This window comes from Lytechinus variegatus, chromosome 14, assembly GCF_018143015.1.
Source record: "Lytechinus variegatus isolate NC3 chromosome 14, Lvar_3.0, whole genome shotgun sequence".
NCBI classification, from domain to species: Eukaryota; Metazoa; Echinodermata; class Echinoidea; order Temnopleuroida; family Toxopneustidae; genus Lytechinus; species Lytechinus variegatus.
This window is the reverse complement of record NC_054753.1, coordinates 25417953-25436817: the sequence shown is the minus strand read 5'-3', so window position 1 is coordinate 25436817 and position 18865 is coordinate 25417953. Positions and strand designations below refer to the sequence as shown.

The window sequence follows — 18865 nt, the reverse complement described above, 5'->3', positions numbered from 1 at the left end:
GCCATCGCTTTTAGGAAATTACGCTTCCTGTTAACAAATCTGTAGTGTTATAACAAATGATTGTATAATTTAGATTGCGAAATTATATTTTGTGAAAAAATGAAGCAAATAAATGTTATTTTCATGATTTGAATGAGAAAAAGGGGCATGATGTAGCAGACTAATTGGTTGATTGATTGATTGATGATTGATTGAGTGAGTGGTTGGTTGATTGATTGATTGATTGATCGATTGATTGAATGATTGATTGAGTGAGTGATTCAGGGGCGACAGAGCAAAGTTGAAAGTCACGGGGCACCTTTTCTTTCGAAAAGGGCACTATATCTTAAATGGCCTTATGCAGAAATGTTTCTCGTGGGGGGGGGGATGGTAGCACGTGTAAAATTTTTGAGAAAAAAAAATTGAAAGCGAGGAAGCAAAGCAACCGAGCTTATCATCTTAGGCGCTTTTGCATTTTGTTATGTAAAATTGTTGGATTTTTCCCTATTTTGGGTGAATTTTGTGAAAATCTGCAGTTAAAAAAAATGTGAGTTTGAAAAAAATGGGGGGCACCCCCGCTGCGTACAGCCATCGCCTCTGAAACAATGAAATACTTCGCTACCCTACTCACATGACTCATGAAACTTAAGACACGTAGGATTATTTTTTCAAGTTTTTTTTATTCATTATGTACTTGCAGAAGGAAGCAGAACGGCGATAAATAAACTGGGCGCTCATCGGAAAAGAGTGGGGTTTTCAGTACAACTTGATAATGAAGAACAGGCACCAATGAGAAGGCGAAGGGGTAGACCTTCTTAGGTGAAAGGGGCAGAGAACAATTCATGGGGGCACTTTTCTTATGTAAAAAAGGGGCATTGATACGAGAAAGGGCGCCTACATGTATAGGACGGCAAAAGGGCACTTGCTAACGGCATAAAACGGATCTTTCTCATGCAGGTGAAAGGGGCACAGAACACGATTGTGAGGGGGGAAGTTTTTGGTAAAATTTGGCACTGATACGAGATACGGCACATGCTAACACATAAACGGGTCCTTTTCAGGTAAAAAGGGCACAGATCACGTCCATGAGGGGGCATTTTTTAAAGAAAAAATTGCTCTTATACGAGAAAGGGCACTTGGAAACACCTAAAACGGAGCCTCTAGCGATGAAAGGGGCACTGTACACGTTTTTGAGGGGGCATTTCTCTTGCGTAAAAAAGGTACTTTTTCAGTGCTTCAAAAAGTAGGGGGGAGGCCCCCATGCAGGATCACCGCCCTTAATTGGATCCTGGATTAATTGATTATTGGTTTAAATGATTTATTTATTAATTGATTGCCTTTTTTATTGATTGATTGCCATTGATTGATACATAATTTGTAGGCCTAAATGATTTTGATAGAAAAAAAATGTTCAGAGCTGCCGGCACGTCCATGTAAAAAATGAATGAATTTCAAAAGGTGTGGATCCGATAGGGGTGGAAGGGTCCTGGCCCCGTGGGGAGGACTCACTGTGTTAAATTTGCCCCCTAAAGAAATTCTCTTAATTATTTCTGATAAACATAACAGATTCTGTTTTCAAAAATTCATATAAAAATGACGAAAATTCTTGTCATTTTGATAAGAATTAATGTGATCATTATAATTTTTCTATTGGAAAATACCCTCTGCAGAGTAACTGAGTAGATTGTATTTTAGGGAGCTTGGTGACATGCATTTTCATTATATATGGTATGATATTGAAAATATTCAGTGCTCTCCCTTGATGGAGTCAGAGTCAAAGTAAGCATTTTTAGGTCATTTTCTTGGGTCTGGAATTCAGACTATTGTAAGCACACGTGGATTTATCAAAATGACGTAGTACAAGTTTCTAAAAATAGACTACAGCAAGGGTTGCTTTTGTTTACGGTATGCGAACGTCATCCGAATTGGCTTGCATCAGGCTTGTTTTCTCTCTAAAAGTTCGGAGCGCTTACATTTTTCAGTTAAAATAATTTGGAAGCTTCATACATCAAGACTGATTTGACTGCAGTGCTCAGCATTTTATTTTGGCTATTTCGGTAAGTTTGATCAACATTGCGAGACGGGCAATTGGTTCTGGTCGCAGCGGCTGGACGCTTGCAGCCTGGTATCCGAGGATGACGCCCGCACCAGCCCGGCCGTGGCATGGCCGTGCTTGCTCCCACTAGCTGGCACTGGTTTGCTAATGTTAGGACAGGTCTACCGCTAACCCAGGGAACGCCGGCCCGCTATGCGGGCCGGCGCCCGTGAGCTTACCGTGTATTTACCCATACTCACGGGACAAGGGTAGATTATGGTCAAAATATCTAGAAAGAAATTATGCTCTTACCACGATCATATGGATGAAGGTCTAACAAGTGGTAGATTAATCCTGGCATCGATGCACAGCACAGACTGGAGCTATAATGCTGTAACCGATTTTTATTCCAATTCCAGATCCAATCCGATTTTCCCCTTTTTTCTACATTTTTCCGAACTCCGATTTTTGACCAGTAGGAAAAAAATCGGATCAGAAAAACCAAAACATAACGAGACATAAAAAAAACACGTGGCGACATGTTTGCAGTCAAAATGCGCTGGTGATTTGTTTTGATCTCAGACAAAAGCGGTGGAAGGAAAAGAAGATAAAGGAGAAGAAAATTATGATTTGTTTTTATCTCCGGTATTAGCGGAAAGGGAGGTGGAGAAGAAGATAATGATTTGTTTTGATCTTAAGCGGAGGCAAATAAGATTTAGTTGAACACGCTGACATGCGCGGTAATATTTATGACTATCTGACTATACGTCCTCTAAGAGTTTACGATTACCTCCGCCATCACTACGATATTGTAGAGAAGGTGAATATCATCGTAAACAACTCTGGATAATAATGCGTCTTTTTCGGGAGGTCATGCGACCTTTAAGAGTTTACGATTACCTCCGCCATCACTACGATGTTGTAGAGAAGGTGAATATCATGGTAAACTACTCTGGATAATAATGCGTCTTCTCCGGGAGGTCATGCGACCTTTAAGAGTTTACGATTACCTCCGCCATCACTACGATGGTGATAGAGAAGGTGAATATCATCGGAAACAACTTCGGATAGTAGTGCGTCCTTTTCGGTAAGTAATGCGACCTCTCAAAGTTCACGACGGACTCCGCCATCACCACGATGTTGTAGAGAAGAGGCCTATCGTTGATCGGCAGTGGAACGTCATTATCTTCTTTTCCTTCCTCCGATTATGTCGGAGATCAAAACAAATTTTCTTCCTCCGCTTTTGTCGGAGATCAAAACAAATTCTGCCATCAGTGTAGCTTGCAGCATTTGTCCATGTGCCGGCCACATACAAATTTTAATGTATTCTTTTGTTTTTGAATATCTTCCGATCCGATATCCGAACCGATTTCGATTTTAGGAACAAAACTTCCAAACAGAACTCCGATCCCGTAATTGCTCTAACTTACAACAGTAACTGGAACCTCAGAGATGCCAAGTTCAAAGACCAGCTATGCGGGAGATTTTCTGTGAATCTGAGTGAGATCACAGATATTGTGTACAATGTATATGGGGATAGGCTATGATTGTTGCGTGAGACAGAGATTTGAGGGGATGAACAAGAGTCCAAAATGCTTGAGTCTCACGCATAATGCGTGAGACTTGGTAGCTCTGGAACCTCAAAAAATCGAAAAGTTCTCTCCTCCCCAGTCTCGATCGGCCGTTTTTGTTATGAATCATAACAAAATGGCCAATCGAGACTAGGGTAGAAGATTTTGCTCCCGTATGCGTATGAATTCGGGAATTGAGCAAAAAGATTGGTTTAATACAATGGGTGATTTCAAGTACGGTGTTGAAATCTGGTGTTGGTGTTGGGTCAACACCACACCAGTACAACACCGTACTTGAAATCACGCTGGTGTTGGGATTGACCTCGGAAAATATGACGTATTTCCGGCAGTTTGTGTTGAACTCTGGTGTTGAATGTCGTCTGCTGAACCTAGCATTACAGCTGGTGTTGACGATCTACGTGCAATTTCCCTATTCACCAACACCACCCCCAGGGATTGGGGAAATCATGATTTCAAGTTCGGTGTTGGTGTTGATGAACTGTAGTTCACGAACAGGAGGCGAACACAATGAAACACCCCCATAAAATTATCTATCACAGTTAAGATGAGTGCAAATCATTAGAGTTTTTAATACACATTTTAATGAAAAATGATATCTATGCTTTCTGATTTATTGTAGTGATTGTAACCTGTGCATTCTGTAAGATAAGATTTTACTGCAATTTCTTCCCGATTTCACTTTTGTCGTCGAGAATTTCTCGCGTAAAGTTGAGATGATCAGCAGCGCAGAGGCGTGACGTCATAGGATATCGATAACGTGATCGGTATCGCTCCTCTGAACTCAGCTCAGTGTTGGGGCTCGGTTCAGCAGCCTTTTCACGCTCTCAACACCAACACCATACTTGAAATCACCCATTGACATTGCGATTGTTGGGTTTACTGCTATATCCTAGCCTAGGCTAAGTTTCGGGCTCTCTTGTCTTGGAATCTGTGGCATGGGGCTGCTGGCTGGCTGTAGTGTATAGTAACTATTGTATTACCGGACACTAGCATATTTCCGGACGCGCATATTACTCTGCGTAGGAAATCAATTTCGTACCGTAAGACTTCCGCAGTTCAATATCACAGATCAATTCAAAGAACGAGATTGCAAAAACAAGGCGAAAATATAACTTTTACCTTATTTTTCTCTAAAAATGACAGAAAATGCTTGAAATAACATATAACACAGTTTTGGCATTAACAATTGATCCCAATTGATCTATTTTCTGATTGAAATACGGACCTGATTTGCCGAATTTCAATCTCGTACGCTCCATCGATTAAATCGTCGACGGCTAGTTCTCAATGTTCCCGGTACCCCGGCCGTGCGCGAGGTTTACCGTGTTGGAGAGCCGTCAATGATCGACAGCGCAGCGCATCAATAGAACTTGATGACTGAGTCTTACGATATGAACGAGCATCATTAACACTTGGAAGTGCAATATCGAACGCGCAATTTAAAAAAAAGGAAATTAGTTAGCAAACGCAAATTTATAACAAAGATCTGATCAGAATCGTTATAAGAAAGCAAACAAAAACTTAGAATTTACTCATGAGATGATTAATCTCGAAAAAAATCACACCAATTCTTTCTTACATCATTATAATCAAGAATATTTTTACCCGTCCGGCGCGCGTCCGGAATTACAATATAATTTGTCACGCACGAAAATAATTGTTTTTCGCGGAGGGGTATGCGGCAAGTGCGGTGCAAAGAAAATGGTTGGAAAATATAAAATAATTTCATCATATTCATGATTTTCAGAATATTTGGAATAGCAAGTGATAATTTTTCTTGATTGTATTTCCTCAAGTTGTCTTTTTTAAAGCACTGAAATGAAAGTGTCCGGCAATAGGATACTCTGCCATACTAGTAGTATATTGGTTATAGTGAGTGATGAAATTATAGTTTATACGGTAAATATAAGGAAGTTGCAGATGGTCCGAACATTTATTTTCTTTGTCTTTCTGATCCATTCTATTAAAGGAGAATGAAACCTTTGGAACATGATAGCTTGTGTGAAAACAGAAAAATCAAAGAAACAGATAATGAAAGTTTGTCGAAAATTGGACAAATAATGAGAAAGTTATGAGCATTATTTGAATATTGCAATCACTGATACTCATATTGGCAATGTGACAAATATGTGTGATGTCACTTGTGAACAACTCTCCCCATTACTTTCGTATATATTTCACTTAAAGGGGAAGTTCACCCTGAAGAAAACTTTGTTGCAAAAATAGCAGAAAAAATAGTAAAAAATATTGGTGAAGGTTTGAGGAAAATCCGTTAAAGAGTAAGAAAGTTATTAGAGTTCAAAGTTTTGGATTTGTGACGTCATAAACGAGCAGCTGCCCCATGTGTTAGGTAATTAATATAAAATGCATGAATCTCAAATTTTGCATGGTTCCTGATGACTTAATTTTGTTTTCTATTCATGATTGGGTGTGAAATGATTTGTCTATTGATATACAAAAGGTACAGTGAAAACCATTTTCAATTTTCTTAGAAAATGACATTTCATTGATTGTTTACCATTCGCCTCGTAGGAATGCTGCTCGCATATGACGTCACAAATCAAATAATTGAAATTCTAATATCTTTTTAATCATTTTGATGAATTTTTCTCAAACCTTTGGCAATATTTTTTATTATTTTTTCTGCTATTTTTACAATAAAATTTTTGTCAGGGTGAACTTCCCCTTTAAACTGCCTCTTTTATCACGTCTATCAGTAGATCATATATTCTTTTTATGGGAGGGCATGTAATTCAGATGTTTAAAGAATACATCATGGATAAAGAGTTTGTATCACCATAAGAAAAAGCACATTGTGGGGGTATTTTATAGTCCATCAAAGGGAAAGTTGTTCGCATGTGACGTCACACATACTTGTTGCATTTCCAATGGGAGGATCTCCATAGCATTAGTGATTGCAATATTCAAATGCTCATAACTTTCTTATTATTTGTCAGATTTTTTTCAAAATTTCTTTGTTCTTATTCTTTGATATTTCTGTTTCGACAGAAACCTACTTGTCCCAAAGGTTTCATTCCCCTTTAAGTAGGGGCACTTCTTTGTTTTTCTTTCTCCTTTTCTAGTTCGATTTTTTGTAGATCTTAGTTCGTAGTGTCATTTCCACTCCCAAATGATCTCTGTCCTGTCTGTCACAAAGTTGATTAGCTGCATAAAAGAATAGAAGTAAAGAAAGATGTTATGAAAATGACAGGTTCATGTATGAGAATTACAGAAAAAAAGTCATAGAAGCATGTAAAAATAAGAATGGCAGCTTGATTTGTAGCAGTCAGTTTCTACTATGTTGTTTATGATACATTTGTCTCAAACTAAGTTCATTTCCCTAAAATTGTGAATATTTTTTAATTAAAACAGAAGTCTGACTCTGAAATCTGAAGATCTAGATCTAATGAATTCTAATCAATCTTTAGCCAGCCTCTTGGATAAGATGATCTTTCTTTTTCTTTATTTGTTAGGCAGTTTAATGTGCACGCATAAAATACATCATTCATAGACCTTTTCTTTATTGTTTCCCCCTTTTTTTGTATTTCAAAGGTGGCTTGTTTCAGAAGTACTGGAAACTATTGATGAAACTTAACAATACTCAACTAATCATCATCAACACAAAGACTGTGACCACTAATGCAAAGTTCAACAACTCAAGAAGTGCAGATATTCATAGATTTGAGTCAAGGAATCGAGACGTCATGGGTCGCAGCAAAGGAGGCGAACTTGACAATTTCGTCACGGGAATGGACGACATCACACTCTTTGTTATGAAAATTATATTTGTTGTCTTTGTCATCACCGTCACACACAATATCTACACTTGGTGTACCAAGGGGAAGAAGTCCAATAGAACCGCACCCTCTTCGTCAAGGGGTGCATCAAGTGCCACGCCCAAACATTCTTCAAGTACATCCTCGTCGCAGCAAGCCTCGGGACCCCCAAACAGAGATCCACCAACGTATGAAAGCATTTACCCGGATCTTAGCAAGGAACTGAATGCAGCAAAGAATGGAAGCGGAGGAGGATTGTTTTCATGGTTGTTTGGAGCCGGAGGCGATGGGGCAAGGGACTTGGTCTTCAGGCGGATTGCAGATCAGTTCTATTCCGTGGATGAAGTCAGTAATGCAATCCGACAGTCTGGCCTAGAATCAAGTAATTTGTTATTTGGTAAGTCCCCAAACTGTACAATGGTTAAGAAAAATATGATAATGATAGAAATAACATGTTCATAAATGCTCATATAGATGCCAGCAAGATGACACGAAATGAAAACAAAGAAATAATATTTTGCAGTCACATAGTTAGGAGATTGTAATACGTCTTTTAATTGGAATTAAAGATTATTTGACTTTTCTTGTAAAATTTCTTGTACATGTACATTTTCAAATGATTTGTAGCAAGGATATCAAACATTAGTTTGCAATATGAAGGTCTCTTCTGAATCTAGATAAAGGCAGAGAGGGGGGCAGGCTGTAGAGAGAAACAGAAGAATGGATATTCAAGGAGAGATGGATAGTGTGTGTGTATTTGAGAGAGAAAGAGAAATAAAGAAGGCGGAATATAGAGATGAGTGAGCAAGGATTGAGGTAAAAGAGTGCTGTCTGTCTCGCTCCCTCTCAATTTCTGGAGCGATCTGTCAAAGACATTGCCAAATAGCAACCACCAATTATTATCTCTTTATCCCTCTCATCAGGTATTGATTTCACCAAGAGTAACCTTCATACTGGGATGCAGACCTACGGTGGGCGGAGTCTACACAGTATTCAACCAGGAGAGCTGAACCCTTATCAACAGGTATGTTGGAGTCGGTGGCTTGTATTCTGAAGTCTAGTGTGACTCCAGCCATGGACGTACTCTGCGTTAAATTATGGGAAGCCAATGTACATCAGAATTTGGTTTACTTTGTATGTCTTATAAATTGCTGTACCCTACCCTAAGGCTTTAATGGTGAAGACAATTATATTTTTATTAAATAGTTTTGACTACATTATCTCCTTTTTAACCATGTTTTAAGAACTGGGTATGGTGGGTGGGTCAGTGGTAGAGCACCTGCTTTATTAATGGTAGGTCGTGGGTTCAATCCCTGGCAGAGTCGTGCCAAAGAGTTATAAGAATGGGACCTTCTGCCTTCTTGCTAGGCATTCAGCATCTCGATTGAAGGTCATAGTTTGGATTATCTCCTCTTTTTCCAGGTAATATCCATTATGGGTCGCACCTTAGCTCCGTTTGATGATGATGGTCTCATTCCTGTTTTTGGTTTTGGAGATTTATCAACCCAAGATAAGAGTGTATTTCCATTTAGGTGAGTGGTTACTTGTTTTATTTTTGTTTCATATTGTAATCCTAAACTCGAAAAGGTTACTTGATTGCCCAGCACTAATTCTCAATATGGCAGCTAAATTACTTTTAACTTGGTTTCATACAGTTTTATAAAGTAGATCATAAGCTTTAGAATTTTATATGATTTTTTAGAAATAGATATATACTTCATTGATATAATAGAGAAGAAAATGAAGAGAAACAGGGATTGTTGATTGAGGTTGAATTCATTTTGCAAAAGATTACAAAAACAAACCAAAAATACAAATAACAGAGAACCTTTTTAGGGTTGGACAGTCACCTATAAACAATGAGAGTTTTCTTTTAGTAAACAAGGTCTCCTTTAAAACATGAATTGAAATTATTATCAATATCACTTTTATTATCATAATCATCCTTATTGTTATGATTCTGATTACTATTGTCACTCATTAATATTGTCATTCTGTTAGCAAAATCACAGTAAATCTTGCAAAGAGTTACAATTGATCCAATCAATTGATATCTGTGGAAATCCATCAGTGTCAATTCAGTTCAAAAGGACATTTGAAAAATGTCCTTTGAAAACAAAGGAGAATGCACCAAATTGTCAAAAAATTGATGAATTTATGATATGTTGACTTTGCTGGCTTTTCATATTTGGGACGGATCGGATCAATCCCAACTCTTTGTAAGATGGGTCCCAGATCTTCTCATGAATTTCATCTTCATCATTATTTTCAAATGTTTAAATAACAAATCAAATGTATTATGTAACAGGCAAGATGGTATCTGTCATGGGTTCCAAGACGTGCTAGATTGTTACACTCGGATCGCGGCCAACATCCAGATGAGTGGACCAACCAACTTTGCACCCGTCATCAGACAGGCTATTAACATCGTCAAGAAAACACAAGCTGTAAGCCAGATTCTATTCTATGTTACATGTCATATGGCACCTAAACAGATCCTTGTCATTTAATTGGTTGTTTACTATCATTCAGCCCATTTTACAATGATGTCATCATATGTGCAATGTTGGATCCATTCATTGTGCAATTATGGATCCATACAATTTTGTCCATTTCATGCTCGCCAAGACCACATAAAACACTTGTGTTTGCAGGATGTTACAGTATGTGTGCAACAATCAGTAGTCCATGCTTGTTATGCATGTACTTATGCACCCAAATTCATAAATGAAAAATGACAAGGATCTATTTTTATAGCGCAGTTGTCATATAAAACAAATAATGATTTCATTTTTGTTCCTGCAATGGACAGAATACTTCATTTTAGTGAAAGTTGACATGATTGATCCATTCAATATTGGCATGGCTGAGTTCCATATCAATCATTTTGTCTTTTACTTGTACCTCATGATCAGTATTCTGTCTGTCACATTGCAAACATTTATTATTTGTATACCATATCAGTCATTGATAAATGGGAACGCAGTGAGAAAATTGTTGATCAGGCGTTATTGTGTTATGAGGCAAATCATGTTCAGAAGAATGTCATGAACAGCGAAGTGACCAACATTTATTTTACTTGCTAATCCAAATTCAGTTTGGTGGGGAATTTAGTTTTTAAAGTTTTTGGATAACTTGTATTATGATTCATGGTTATTAATGCAGATTTTCAAATTTGACAACAGGTCCCATTATGTGTTTTATTAAAGAAATTCACTGCTTTTGATTTTGAAAAGTTGTTTTGAGTGTTACTAGAAATTTAAAAAAAAATTGTGTAGCTTCTACCATAAGTAGATTTATTCTGATATTTGAAATTACAAAGCTATTAATAGTGCAAATGATATGAAGTTGAAGAATTCGTATTGATATACTTATTGCAATTCAGTAAGTATATCACTCACAAGTAACTCAACACCTTTCAGCCATAATTTTGTAGTTCATGACCTTGATGGCTTGTTATAGATCTTGTTACACAGCTTGTATGTAGATCATGGATGTAAAGGGTCCTATAGAGGCTTCAGTCATATAATATGGACTATGTATCTTAAAGTGATTGGTTAACATTGGTTTGACTTTTCAAAAATCTGAGCTAGAAGGTTACACTTGTCACCTGTGTCTGTGATATGTTACAAAAATGAAGCCCAGAAAAAATTGCATTCAAAATAATTATTTAGTGCTTAAAAAATTTAAATATAAAGTGAGTGGAAACATTATCTTAATTTCATCCCATACACTTATGTGTACTACTTAGGCGTCTATAAGACGCCTATTTACAAAATCAGGGTTTGCCTTGTAGTTTTAGATTTTCATTCTCAATAATGGTTGTATTCAGGGTTTCTTAGTTCTAATACATGCACTTGTACATACGTTTCATCTTGGTTTGAGAATTTTTTAAATCGGCTGGTCACAAAGTTAAACAATACCTTTAAGATCTATTCCTCTCTCATCCCTTTATCATTTCCTTGTTTAGCAGTACCACATTCTCATAATCGTAGCAGACGGCCAGGTGAACAGCGAGAGACAGACGAGAGAAGCTATCGTGGAAGCCTCCAACTACCCTCTCTCTATCATCATGGTCGGCGTTGGTGACGGACCGTGGGACATGATGAAGGAATTCGACGACAGGCTGCCGAGGAGGAAGTTTGATAACTTCCAGTTTGTGGATTTCTTCCGGGTCATAGCCGGACGCGAGAACCCGGAGGCGGCGTTTGCGTTAAATGCTCTCATGGAAATTCCCGACCAGTACAAGCTCATTAGGAAACTAGGGTTACTGGACTTTTAGAAGAATTGAACGGCTGAGCTGGTGTGTATTGCAAAGACTGTCAGACATTTGTCTCTACGGTGAGTTATTAGGGTTTATACCATGTGACATGTACTGCAAATTACCTAGTAAAGAATCTAGTTTGTATGAGCAATAGATGGTATGTAGTGTTGTGCATGTTCCAACCTTTGCCTTATGTGTTGGATGAATCCCCAGGGAGTGGTGAAAGTGCATACACTGTGTACAGGAATGCCAGGATTCGATGGCCAGTTTGTATTATGACCAATAGATGGTATGTGGTACTCTGTATGTTTGACATCACATCATGTGGTTATTTTTCATCATGAACTCTTGTTAGAATGCTCCCCAGGGAGTGGATAAAGCTATGCATTGTAGGCAGGCAAGTCAGCATCGAATGACCCGAGTAGTAGAGTGCTTAGAGATTACTTTTTATGTATTGTTTGCTAAATTATAAAACTAGGATATTTTTCTTTATTTTAGCCTGATAATGCTCGAAGCAGGCCAGGCAATATCTGTGCCTGGTCATTTAAATTGGCTGAATCCTGGAGATACAGCTATAACAGGTCTTTCAACTGCAGTTCACAATGTCTGGGTTCAGCAAAATCATAATCTAGATGAAAGCTCGGGACTGTGGTATAATGGCAGTAGGATTAACATTTGAAATAATTCCATATTGGTTGTGGATAGTGATTAGTTGAACTCTGTATTCAGATTTAAATCCTGAAAATATATCTTAAAATCTGAAACAATTTAGATTCAAATATTTGGGATTTAAATCAATCCTTAAATTGGTGAACGGAAGGCTTCCTTAAATTTAATGGCTAAATCATCCATATTTAAAGTTATTCATATTTATTCAAAAGTGTAAAAAAAAAATCTTTTATTTGTTAACTGATTCGCATCTGGGGCCTGTTTCATAAAGACTTATAGTAACTACCATTGAATACTTGATTTTGATTGGCTGTTGGGCCATGTTACTATGGTAATTATCGTAAGCATAAGTCCTGTATAAAAGAGACTCCAGGTATCTTGATAAATACTTACAACTCAGACATACAATGTGTACACGTTATTTTTTTTCTTCATTATTTTCTCTCAAACATTACCCATTGTATTTTATTCAAGGTCGAATTAATATCATTTCTTTATTAGATATTAATGAATAAAAAATACATTATTTCAAGGAGCTAAACTTTTGGGATGTGTAGGGCCCCATTTCATAAAAGAAAATTGCTGTTATAGCAACCCTTGCTGGAATATCAACTTTCATTGGAAAAGCCAATTAGGAAGCAGAATTTTCACTGTTGTCATGGTAGTTGACATTCCAGCAAGGGTTACTATCATAATTCAACGAGTTTCATGTTTTTGGCTCAATGTTGCAATGTCAAGAGTGTACATAATGCACCTAGATGAGGGTGTTAAGATTAAGTACCATAAAGTTTTATGCATTATATAATTTAAGGCAAGAAGTTCGGCACATTTTGATGAAAAAGATGTGGAAGAAATGAACTTGTCCATTATTCAAAGCCTTTCCTGTATTTAAACGTCCAGCTAAGCTAAACTGTTCAACAAATTGTAGATACAATGTCTTGCTTGGGGATCATTTGAATTATCATGCTATTTTATGTACTAGTGTTTTTTTATCCTTTGTGTAATGGAATATCATTTCATAGTACATTTATCGTATTTGGATATGATTTGTATTACATTTCTGTCAAGGTCTCTGATATTTATAATTTTATATGGTTTTATACAACAAATATCTTCTCTGGAAATGATTTCAATAACATTCCTATTAGATGGTCTGATAGTAATTGATGTATTTATAATTGAAATATGGTTTAATACAACAAATATATTTGGAAATGATTTGAGTTACACTTCAAAACATGCATTTATGGCACAATGTTGCATTTGATTTTTTAATGCAATTCTAGTTACTGAGGAGTGCAATGATAAGATGAAATTGTATAGTCCTTGTTAAATATTGCCTCACACTTATTATTGCTCTCTCAATATTGTTCATTATCTATGAAAAGTACAAAAATCTGATGAATATATAATTTCCAAAGAGCACTTTGTAATTTGAGTAGAACCAATATGCATCAGAGATGCTATGAGACATTAGGGTAAAAACTGGAAATTCTTTAAGTCTGCGTTTTTGCAGTAAATTGTCTCTCCTTAATAAGATGGATGAATTTTGAAAAATATGCTTTATTAAGAAGAGTAATCAGAATTGCACATCTTGATATTACAGCTTCAATGCTCAATTTAGGTGGCTAATTTTCTTATCAATTTTAATTTGAAGGTTCTTCCTATTTAATTCAGTTTGATTATTTTTGCTTTACGTGATTAATGTTAATCACTTGAACCATTCTAAATTATTGCATGCAAGTTGATCTACATGTTGTATTGCACATTTTTCTATTACTTTTATAGATATTTTCATAAAGATCAATAAAAATATGAAATACTTTTTAGTAAAAAAAAAAACTCTTGTCACCTTTAGCTATTTCTGTAAGTCCAATAATCTTAAGGCTTTTGATGAGTAGAAAGAGTTGTTATTACACAAAGTGGAAGTTTCCAAATTTGTACGGTACTCCTTGTTCCGTCATTTTGTTTTGACAGTTGTATTTGCACTTGTCTTAGTTTGCGTGGGAGCTTTGGTCCCCTTGGCCTCTAAGTTTGGTCTGTTCCGATGATTTTTCTTCTCCAGACGTCTCTCAACCGGGGGAATACTGGCCACCTTCTCCGCTCTGTCCAACGATGCCCTCCACAAGGGCCTTTGACACACCAACCCATCATTGCCACCTTGAGTGATGGGTGGCAGGAACAGATCTTCGGGTCCTTTCTTAGAGATTTTCTTTCTTTCTGGTGATGGCAGACCTTCGTAGACTGGTTTCCTGAAGATCAGTGGTAGCTTCAGATTCTTCAGTACCGTCTCTGCGTTGTAGTTTCCGAATTCCTTCATGCGGCATCGCTGCGTGACGTTGAACCGAAGATGCCGATCTTGAATCGGTAGCGACCCTGACCCTGCAACGGTTGATGTCCTCTGGTTCCATTCCGTGTGGGCACTCCGGGCAGTGTGGGTTGACGCGTCTCCCTTCGGGATACGGGGGTGGATCGGGAGCGGATCGAGCCGGACAGCAAGGAGCTTGCCACTGGATATCCGTTTGCTGGTTTGGTCCATGTCTTGTCCTGGTGTCTTCCAGTGGGTGAGGCCCATATGCTTGGGTTTAGACTGCATGGTGCGGTAATCCCTAGAGGTTCTGCTGCAGGAATCGATCTCAGGCTTGCAAGGGATGCAAGCCTTGATCTGCAAGAATTAAAAAAAGAAAGGTTACTTAATGTATCTCTCGTTAATACTGAATGACTGTCCCCAGATGAGCATGGTGTACAATTTCATGAAATTCCCCCCCCCTTTTCCCCTTATTTAGCCTGTTATCTCTATTGGGCTAATCTTTAACCAAAGGTGTCCTTGGCTGATGTAGTAAAGAGGGGAAAATAGGTACTCATTATAAAGTCCTCCCAATAAATTTGGTAATGATCTTTCCTGCCTTTTAAAGTTAATGATTATCGATGATGATCAATATTCTGAGTATTATCGTATATGATGGTGGTTATAAGGTGTGGGTGATGATTGCAACTAATCATATCAAGAGAATAATGGTGCTAATGCCTGGAGGTTAAGATTTGCTCCCCATGGTGGTGGTGAGGATGATGACTGAGAATAATTTATTTGACTGATGACAGTGGTGATTATTTTATTGATGGTAATGATGATGAGAATCATGATGATGGTAATGATGATGATAAAGATGATGATGGTGGTGGTGATGATGATGATGATTGGTGATGATTATGATGATGATGATGATGGTGATGAAGATGATGATGGTGATGATGATGATGATTGGTGGTGATTATGGTGATGAAGATGATGAGGATGATGATGGTGGTGATGATGATGATGAAAAGGATGATGATGATGGTGATGATTGGTAATGATGGTGATGATGGTGATGAAGATGAGGATGGTGATGATGATGAAGATGGAGGTGATGATGGTGTGATGATGATGATGGTGATGATGATGACGATGGTGATGATAATGAAACTTGATTATTTGACTGATAGGGATCAGGAGGAAGGGGTATTGATGCTGATGTTCAGAATATGATGATATTGTGATTCTCCCTCTTTTTTACATTGTTTTCTCTTTATCTTTCTTTTTTTCCCTTCACCTTCTCCCCTTTTCATTCCTCTTCCCGCTCCTCCTCTTCCTTCTCTTTTTCTTTTTATTCTTCTTCTTCTCCTTTTTCTTCTCGTATTTCTTCTTCTTGGTCTCCTCCTTTTTGCCCTACCCCTCTTCCCTTTTCTGCTCTTTCTTCTTCTCCACCTCCTTACTTCTCTTTATTCTTCTCCTTTTTCTTCTAATTCTTCTCGGCCTCCTTCTTCTCCCCCTCCTTTTTCTTCTACTTCTTCTCTTTTTTCTCAATTTTTTCTCCTCCTTTTTCTTGTTCTTCTTCTCCACCTCCTACTTCTTCTTCTCCACCTTCTCTTTCTTCTCTTTCTTCTCCTCTTTTCTTTTCTTTTCCACTTCCTCCTCCTCCTTCTTCCTTTTCTCCTATTTTATCATCATCTTCTTCTTCTGCTACTACTTATTCCTCTTCTTCATTCCTGATGCTGCCGCCCCGCTTCTTCTAATCACCAGTCCTTCTCAACTTGACATCGAATAAAGTGTCTAATGATCGATCACACGTTTCCTGGGGAACGTTTCATCAACATTTTTTTTGTGTGTCCGACAGGTTGCCAGGTTTGGTAACTTAAAAGGAGAATGAAACCTTAGGAACATGTTAGCTTGTGTGAAAACAGAAAAATCAAAGAAACAGATCAACGAAAATTTGAGAAAAATCGGAAAAATAATGAGAAAGTTATGAACATTTGAATATTGCGATGCTATAGAGATCCTCAAATGGCAATGCGATAAAGATGTGTGATGTCACTTGTGAACAACTCTCTCCATTACTTGAGTATATATTTCACTTAAATTGCCTCTTTTATCACATAGGAGGGCATGTAATACAGTTTTTCAAAGAATACATCATGGATAAAGAGTTTGTATCACCACAAGAAAAAGCAGAAAGAGACCGAAGTTTTAAGGGTATTTTATGGTCCATCAAAGGGAAAGTTGTTCACATGCGACATCACACATCCTTGTAGTATTGCAAATGGGAGGATCTCCATAACATTAGTGATTGCAATATTCAGATGCTCATAACTTTCTCATTATTTGTTCGAATTTTCTCAAACTTTTTTGTTTGTATTCTTTGATTTTCTGTGTTTCGACACAAGCCTACTTGTTCCAAAGGTTTAATTCCCCTTTAACGTTTTATTCCTCGATGTTTGATTGAGTGAGAAGCACAGTAATTGCAGAGGTGGCACCCCCCCCCCCCCGTTGCCTCCCAGAAATGTTGAAAAATGAAGAAAAGAAATGTATAGATCTAGTAAATGTAACTTTGCCCGCCCCCCAAAAAAAATGTATTTTGCCCCCGCAAGCCCCCCCCCCCATTGTAAATTCCCAGTGGTATCGCCACTGCGTTACTGTGGTAACTCTATTAAACATGACGTGTGAGATTAAAAAGTCCGACAAATCATTTCATGGAATGTGCCCCTGGCCCGTCGCAAAAAAGTTACCACTATGGTAGCTTTACCATCCAAGTAACGGAATCCTTAATTGATTCTGATTGGTTTTTAATAAGCGTTACCACGAAAGTTACCAGTAGATGGCAAAGTCACCATGATGGTAACTTTTATTGAACTGCATGGGTGCAGATAAATTTTCAAGTGACTAAAATAAAGTTTGAATGTCAAAATTTCATCATAATCCTCGACCCGAATCTTATTTCTGACGCCTTGTATTTGTGTCAACTATATTTTCAATTCCACAGAAATGTTTTATTATATGAAGAAGGGTGCCAATTTTGTCTTTGATTTCTTTAAAAAAAATTAATTAAAACATGTGGACAATGGGTACAATATCAATGTAGAGCAAGCTGAATAACAATGAAAATACATACCTCTAGATTCTTCACGATGCTAAACTACCAGAAGCATGCAATATTATCGTAATACTTGATCCGAAATTGGAATATAATGAGATTAATTTCGACCGAACGAGATTCTGAAGTCACGCATCACATTATATTGTTTTTTATTTTCACTGACAGAAGTGATGTGTAACGTATAGAAATTATCGTGGGATCAACTAGCCCACGTAGATAATTGATATTCTGTCAATAATTTGTTTGAATAATTGATATAATGTCACTACGGAGAGCATTATAATCAATAATGGTTACAGGCTTAGCTATTGTGACGTCAACAAAAGGAGCATACGCGAAACAATAGGAAGAGAGTCAAACGCATTGATGCACATATAAGCAAAGATAAGTAAGAAGTGGGTTGGTTATGATAACGAATTTCCTAGAAAGCCAGTGAACACTTTTTGCGAGAGTGATCACGAATTTCCTTGTTGACCATATAGATTGCGAGACAAATGAATACCCTCTGGCGATTATTTCAATCCGCAATAATGAACCTATTTAGTATAATAATATATTTACCCAGGGAAGCCACTTCAGTTCTGAAAACTGTTCTCTCAGTGGGCCCTGCTAGTAGTACTATTGGATGATCATCATCATGGGGGGGGGGGCACTTACATTGACGAGTGGATACCATGCGCGACCAAAAAAAACACGTAAAAAGGATGTCTTTTTCACGATGGGGCACGTTAAGTACGTAACGTGATAAGGGTATCAAAGACACAAAAATAAGGAAAGGGTATCTATTTCGCTAGGAAAATTACGTGTTTAGGGTCGAATATGCGGGGATGATAAAACTAAATTAAATGTTTTATAAAGGATGTCCTTTTTGCCCAAACACTTCGTGTTTAGAGTCCGATTTGCGCGAGGTGTAGAAGGTGGGGTCGTACTAAACCAAATAAGGTACAGCCGACGACCGAAGGACCCTAACAATAAAACATTCCTGTACTTGTTTAGGGGTTCATATCAGGGAACATTTGCCAAGAGTATTGTTTTGTTACCAATACTTGTTAAGGGTAGGGTTTCACTCGATCGCCAATACTTGTTAAGGGTTGCATTCTCAGAATATGGAAATTACGTGTTTAGGGTGCTTTTCG

At 37.6% G+C, this 18865-nt stretch overlaps 2 protein-coding genes across 3 annotated transcripts; one reads left to right on the top strand and one right to left on the bottom strand.

The window, feature by feature from the left end:
* Positions 1-1858: 1858 nt before the first annotated feature.
* Positions 1859-13259, top strand: LOC121427399 (E3 ubiquitin-protein ligase RGLG3-like). 2 transcript variants are annotated; one of them, XM_041623771.1, is made up of 6 exons: positions 1859-2036; positions 7159-7779; positions 8306-8406; positions 8805-8914; positions 9691-9829; positions 11356-13259. In XM_041623771.1, exons 2-6 carry the CDS (start codon positions 7191-7193, stop codon positions 11662-11664), a joined length of 1248 nt encoding a protein of 415 aa, XP_041479705.1. In that variant the 5' UTR covers positions 1859-2036; positions 7159-7190; the 3' UTR covers positions 11665-13259. The 2 variants fall into 2 exon arrangements, with proteins under 2 accessions (XP_041479705.1, XP_041479704.1); XM_041623770.1 differs by having other exon boundaries at positions 1861-2036; positions 11353-13259.
* A 365-nt stretch (positions 13260-13624) lies between these two features.
* Positions 13625-17902, bottom strand: LOC121427400. Its single transcript, XM_041623773.1, has 2 exons — positions 17745-17902; positions 13625-14980 (listed from the first exon to the last, which is right to left on the bottom strand). Exon 2 carries the CDS (start codon positions 14909-14911, stop codon positions 14276-14278), a length of 636 nt encoding a protein of 211 aa, XP_041479707.1. The 5' UTR covers positions 14912-14980; positions 17745-17902; the 3' UTR covers positions 13625-14275.
* Positions 17903-18865: the final 963 nt, after the last annotated feature.

Bases quoted from the DNA above. Each gene is read 5' to 3' on its own strand.
- LOC121427399 (XM_041623770.1), top strand. From the start codon at position 7,191: ATGAAACTTAACAATACTCAACTAATCATCATCAACACAAAGACTGTG. The intron at 8,407-8,804 runs GTATGTTGGAGT...CTCTTTTTCCAG, and splicing joins AGCTGAACCCTTATCAACAG to GTAATATCCATTATGGGTCG. The intron at 9,830-11,352 runs GTAAGCCAGATT...TTCCTTGTTTAG, and splicing joins TCGTCAAGAAAACACAAGCT to CAGTACCACATTCTCATAAT.
- LOC121427400 (XM_041623773.1), bottom strand. From the start codon at position 14,911: ATGCAGTCTAAACCCAAGCATATGGGCCTCACCCACTGGAAGACACCA.